We start from the raw sequence: 6,367 nt of genomic DNA, 5'->3' as shown, positions 1-6,367 counted from the left end.
GCTTCTCTGTGATAGGTGATAGGCCTCGTCCCAGGTGGTTTTGTTGTTTTGCTGTTCTTGTTGACATCATTTGTTGCTACATCTCCTAAGGTCCTAAGGGAAATCAGATTGTCAGATTTATAGATACCGCCTACTGAGTTTAATCTGTAAATTCCATCTGAAAGAACCAGAGTCCAAAAAGTGTACCCACTGGGCAGACACTAGTTGAACCAATGTGGGATAGACATTTAATTGACATCTGTGCCCAGTGGGTAGTTACTTCAACTGTGATGTAAAAACAAACCTTGATTGTCTCACTAGAAAATGTATCTGTCTTGGTTTAATTTATTGACAAGGAGGATTTGTTAATTACTTTTTAAAATTATTATTAATGAGGAGGACTATTCACTTTTCCCTTACAGAACAGCTTGGTCTGGAATCAACATACTGTTTATGAAGTGTGATGTGACACTAGACAGAGTACTACTGGAGGCTGTGTTTCACCAAGACTGTTGTCAGCAGTAAACACTATTAGTATGTCAGAGACATATGGCCTAGACTAGTATACTGTATGTGTTTCTTCCAGATAGGTGCAAACATCCTGGGGGTGAGAACTATTGGCTTTGTAAATCTACACCTGCCAGCCTCCCGCTCTCTCTCTGACATGTCATACAACACACAGCCTGAGTGATGTCACTTTGTTTTTGTGTACTCCATACCAGACACAGAGCCCTGAAACATGATGCTTTCTCTCTGAGAGGTGCCTGTACTCTGTCATGCTCGGTTAGACAGTTAGATGGTGGATGGACACTGGGCTGTAGGCACGGGATCAGGCTCACGTAGTGATCTCTACAAAGATATTATATTACAGAGTTTAGCTGTATAGAAGGAGTTCCCAAAAGACCACTTTTTGTGATGGTTAGCCATCATAGAGCCACATGCTACATTGCAGCCTATTTCGTGGAGCATGGAAAATGAATTAGAATACATAATTTATTCTTATTTTGAAGAAGAAAAAAAATTGTATGGTGTGAAAATGGAGGCAACGGGTTTTGATGAGTTGCGGAAATCCAATAGTCTGAAAATCAATGACGTCGTTGTATCGTGTTATCCGAAGGCTTGAGTGACCTCTGGTGGTTCTGTTGAAAACAATAGAAATGACTGTGATGTCCTCGGTTTAAAATGTATTCAGTACTATTAGCATACCACCAATGTTTTTGTTACTAATATGGTTAGGGAACTTACCCATGACGCATATTTTCTTTCTCTCTCATCATATTGGGAATAGACAAGGGTGAGTAGACTAGTTGGTCTACAACTCCAGCAACAAGTGGGGGGTAAAAAGTTATCCAGTTCTTTTATAGTTAGTAAGGGACGTCGACATCGATGGGACGTAGGCGCGGCAAACGTTGACATCGCATTTTCACCTGAAGCGCAACGTTCCTATTGCCTAGGCTGTTTTACATTGGGATTTTGAGTTTACGCACCGTCTGTATAGCAACCGTCTGCAAATCCATCAGTTCACTCTACACCTGGCCAAACGTCTACTAACTTTTTTATATTGCCACTGCAGAGAGGCTGTATATGAAACTGATCAACCGGACTCTGGACCAGCGAGGAAGATAAATCTTTCTCTGCCGCGCCAACTGACCAATTTTTTGCAAGGAGGACGGAGAAAGTAGCGGAGAGGTTTTGAAACCAAGCAAGATGGATAATGGTTTGTGTATGGTAAACGACGACTCGAACTTTGACCACAGAGATGTGGGTGTCTGTAAGAAAGGATGCAGACTTCTCTTGCAGACAGACATCGCCCAGGGAGACCATTGCTGTTTAGATGCGCTTCGCATGCTGAACGATGCGCTCCAGGAACGGAGCGTTACCTTGGAGCATGAAGCCCGGATGCAGCGGCTCAGGTGGGTCAGGAGAGAGCAGTCGCTACTGGCCCAGGTGTCATCCCTCCAAAGCGAGGCGCAGCTGACTGCTCTGAGGTACCAGCGAAAGTTGCACCAATACATGCTGAACATCAACAACATAGCCAAACAGGTTATTGGATATTACAAGGTGAGAACTTGTATCATATTAAACCCAACACCAAGTATTGCTTTTGATGTGATACAATTACATAATGTCAAGATAGGTAATGCCTACTGTGTTTGAGATGGACACATGAGATGGCATCAATAACACTATATCCCATTATCCAGCAACGTACACTATTAGGCTATTTCTCTTCACTGTTTTATTTGGTTTGTTATGATAATGTGTACAGAGTGACTCGGGAGCTTCTGGAGTCTGCCTGTCCCAGCTATCTGAACAAGGTCCAACTGATGCACTGGACGGACTACAGGACCAGGAGGAGCATGGCCTGGTACCAGAGGTAAGCCACTGCAACACTCTAACTCTACCGATGATTACATCTTTTACCTGAGTGGCATACTTGGGCTTTTCCAGAGCACATCATTTACTCCTTGTGACTGAAGGGATTCAGTAAGTATTGATCATCAGAACTATTATATTTAACACACTAACATTTCTTTGGCTTGCCCATGTCAGACAACCCTTTGTTCCAAAATGGACTTCAAAATGGACTTCCAGGCCCCCCCCCCACGTAAGTTGGAGAAGGCTTTTTCACTGCAATCTAGATCCATAATCATTATGCCTAATTCTATGTAAAAAATATATGTATATTTTACTGCATATCTAATATACGTTTTGAGCTGTCGGTATCCTCTTGACTAGTGGTGAAAGAAACAAAATATGGTTCTCTGCATCTCTGCTAAAATCTGGGTAAAATATTGAAAGGAACGTGAGTCTTATTCAGGGCATTTAGTTATTGCTTACTTTTCTAAAGACGACCAACCTTGCCAGCAGGCATGCCAGCTAAAGTATTTAGACAAGCTAGCTACTCTGACTTGACGCTTTTTTTGTGTGCATTTGTGCTGATGCCAGCAATGGTTTGGGTCTCACGGTGTGTCCCTCTCAGATGGTTAAGCATTGCACATGTCCTTCCATTACTGTACCTCACTTCCACCTTACAAAAGGTTTATTTCACCACCTTCTCATTTAACGTCTCAAAGTATTGCCATACAGGACTTTGCTGCTGTCGCTTGCCTTTCCCTGACATTTCTGCAACTGTTTAATGTCGATGATGTCGTGGTGGAGAGTCAACTTCAAAAGAATTGATTCCTCGATTCCTTGCATTCCTCGATTCCTCGACTCCCATTTTCTGAGCGTCAAGAGTCGATTCCTAAGATTCAAGAGGACGCTGGCTTCCGGGTTAAACAAGCAGTGTGTCAAGAAGCAGTGTGGCTCGGCAGGGTCGTGTTTCGGAGGACGCATGGCTCTCGACCTTCGCCTGTCCGGTGTCCGTACGGGAGTTGCAGCGATAGGACAAGACTGTAACTACCAATTAGTTATCTAGTTGTGAGCAGTGACACTGTGGGTTCTGCAGCGTGCTGTGAGTCAGCTGGTTGATTTCGATGGTGCAGCTGAAAGTCTTCACTCTGGCCTCACACAGAGGATGACGTCAGTTAGCAGGATGAATAATTGAAGAGGAATAATTTAAGAAAGATGAGCAGGCCGAGTCACTCCTTCCTTTGCAAAGAATCCTTCTCTGTGAGTAGATAAGGAGTTGAAAACTCGGTGAGATTTAACACATTTTGTGGGCCTATAGTGCGCCTCCGTCGATGTCCTAAGCCTAAGGGACCAAGGACAAACGGCTACCACCACTACTGCACAGTTTGAAATTGCTTCTGTGTATACTTGTAACATATTTTCATTGTAATTGTTATAACATGTGTAATAGCTAGAAGTGTAGCTCACTGTTTCAGTGTCGTTGTCAATGGGAAGAGATCGGTAGGTACTCCGTTAGACTTTTCAAGTGGAAGGGGCCTATAGTTTAGAGTGTTGCTGACACAGTAATGGTATTCTGGAGAGGTGCCATTCACTAAAACAAAGTGAAACCCAAGGCACAATCAGGCCTTTTCACCTGGCTGTGATTGATTCTACTGGAGATGTAGCTGGTCGCTCGTCTCATTGATACCTTAGCCTGGAGTGAGGGAGGGAGAGAGAGAGATAGGTTTGGAAGGAGGTAGAGAGTGGAGGGAGAGAGAAGAGGGAGGTATGGATCGAGGTAGGGTAGGAGGAAGAGAGTGTTAGAGACTAAAGGAAGAAGAGAGAGACTGAAGGAGGGAGAGAGGGAGAGAGAGAGAGAGAGAGGGAGAGAAAGAGAAAGAGAGGGAGAGGGAGTGAAGGCCATTCTGATTAGACCCAGAGCACAAAGATGACAGAAATAGATTGTGCTGTGACAAGAGGAAATATAGATTTATCACCTACACTTTCGTGTCAGCTGATTTGATTTTTGGGGGGAGGAAGCGAGACTTGAGTCCAAACAAAAGATGATTGCCGATAAGCAATAGGATTTTCAGTTGGATTTTCCCTCCCCAACAGCAAACTCAATGTCGCCCGCTATGTTTGAGGAGAAACAAAGGAGAAACAATCTCATTCAATTAGTTTGCCGAGAGACACAGATAGTCTTCACCTCTGTGTGTTGTAAGACACTGGGGTTTCATTGGTCACGCACTTTGCGGATGGACACTTGGATTGTCTTTCTGGTGTCTATTCAGCCCCTGGTTGCTTATCTAGACAGTGTAACTGTTGTCTGTCAGTCCCTTGCAGTCTGCTTCTACCAGACTAAAGTTTGCCATTTAGGGGGTGTTTTCTGTACCTGACATGCTCGGTTGCGGTGGTCAGTCGTGCAGAGTAAGCACGGTGTAACTGTTTACTCTAGCTCCTGGCCATATTTCCTACTTCCTGTATCCTTTGACTAATGCGCACAACTGACTTTTAGTGGAGCAGCTAGAACAAACTTCTTCGTGGCTTTATTTAGATTGTAGTACTGTAGGGAAGGCCAAGATAATGGTGTTTTTTATAGCTCTGTAGACCTGTATACATACCTATATGTGAGATGCGGTTGGTTCATAGAGTTTTTTTTGTTTAAGAGATATCAAAAAGTATGCCTCAAGTATGTCTCAGTAGATGATTATTCAGGTCTTTTAACGTGCTGCTTTTGTGGCTTAACTTTAAGTTTATTGTAGTAATGAAATTCTTAATATTTCTTTCCTTGTTACATTGGCTAATTATAAAGCTTCGACGCTTGTGGCCTTCTCATTAAAATAAGTAGAGATTGAGATGATTTCTGGACCACGGAGGGTATGGCTAGGGAGCTGGACCTCACCACTGAGGTCCTGAGAGGGCACTTGCAGCACACACACACACACACACACACACACACACACACAGAGAGAGAGAGAGAGACACACAGAGACACACACACAGAGACACACACAGACACACACACACTGCCAGAAACACGGAAACACGCACTGTTGTGTTTGGCGATGTGTGTGTTGACTCTGTATCCAGTCTCCCTCCGCCGCGGTGCATAGTGTGTGTATGTGTGTGCGTGCGTGCGTGTGTTGACTCTCCTCGGTGGTGCAGTAGATTTAGAGGTGTGTTGTTTTAGGCAGAGGATGTGAACCAGGAAGCTGTTCCCCTAAAGGCCACCGGGGTCGTGAAGAGAGTTATGCTGGGTAAAACTGTGGCTTTTTTGAAAGGCTCTTTCAAGCAGTTGAAGAGTTGTTAGTTAGTTAGTTTGAGCTGTGGATGGTTGGAGTATAGCTTATGTCCCGATCCCTAAGAACTACACTTTAAATCCACTTTGATGTACAATAAACTTCGCTGGTTCATCAACATGTGAGCCTGTGTGTGTGCACATCTGTGTTTATTCTGTCTGTGATAGTGAACCTCAAAGCACAACATATTTGCTCTCAGACGAGTGACCCTGATGTCAGGTACTCTGAGGCCGAGCGCCCTCCGCCCAATGACTGGAGCAACCACACCATTATACCACTCGCTCGAACAGCAAGGGAGACCTGTGCGCTCTTCACACCGTAATGAGTGCAGCCTGGAGCCTGCCTCTCCACTGAACCCGGGTGGCGTAGAACAGATCAGAGCTCAACACTCATGGCTGCAGAATCTGGTGAAGAAGTCTAATACCATCGCACAGTTCAAAGCCATAACATGCTGTGAGCAATGAGTCAAAAGAAGCCAAGCAGTTGGTGAGATGAACAGGTTGAGAAAATGCATTTCGAGGGACTTCTTTATAGGGCCAGGAACACACACACACCGCTGTGTCCAATAATTTTACCCTTCTGTCACAAAAGACTCTTACCGCATAGAAGGGCTCTCGTGAGACTGAGTGCTCTCTGTATCTTTATGATGAGTAGATCGCTTTGTAAGTGACTTGATTCACCCACAAAATGACTGCTGTGGTTGACTGTTTAAAAGCCCCAGACCCCCTGTTAGTCATTGACCTGGTGAGTCTCTT

At 44.4% G+C, this 6,367-nt stretch overlaps 1 protein-coding gene across 1 annotated transcript; it reads left to right on the top strand.

Moving 5' to 3' along the window:
• The first annotated feature begins 1,350 nt into the window (after positions 1-1,350).
• Positions 1,351-5,934, top strand: LOC118966705 (E3 ubiquitin-protein ligase PDZRN3-B-like). The gene is made up of 3 exons (XM_036989650.1): positions 1,351-2,040; positions 2,249-2,356; positions 5,812-5,934. The coding sequence occupies exons 1-3, from the start codon at positions 1,687-1,689 to the stop codon at positions 5,932-5,934; spliced, it is 585 nt and encodes a 194-aa protein (XP_036845545.1). The 5' UTR covers positions 1,351-1,686.
• Positions 5,935-6,367: the final 433 nt, after the last annotated feature.

This window comes from Oncorhynchus mykiss, chromosome 1 (genome assembly GCF_013265735.2).
Source record: "Oncorhynchus mykiss isolate Arlee chromosome 1, USDA_OmykA_1.1, whole genome shotgun sequence".
Classification (NCBI taxonomy): Eukaryota; Metazoa; Chordata; class Actinopteri; order Salmoniformes; family Salmonidae; genus Oncorhynchus; species Oncorhynchus mykiss.
Note: the sequence above shows the minus strand (reverse complement) of the source record. Positions and strands in the feature narration are given on the sequence as shown.

Excerpts from the sequence above, each read along its gene's own strand:
- LOC118966705 (XM_036989650.1), top strand. The coding sequence starts at position 1,687 with ATGGATAATGGTTTGTGTATGGTAAACGACGACTCGAACTTTGACCAC. Across the intron at positions 2,041-2,248 it reads AGGTTATTGGATATTACAAG|AGTGACTCGGGAGCTTCTGG; the intron begins GTGAGAACTTGT and ends TAATGTGTACAG. Across the intron at positions 2,357-5,811 it reads AGCATGGCCTGGTACCAGAG|ACGAGTGACCCTGATGTCAG; the intron begins GTAAGCCACTGC and ends ATTTGCTCTCAG.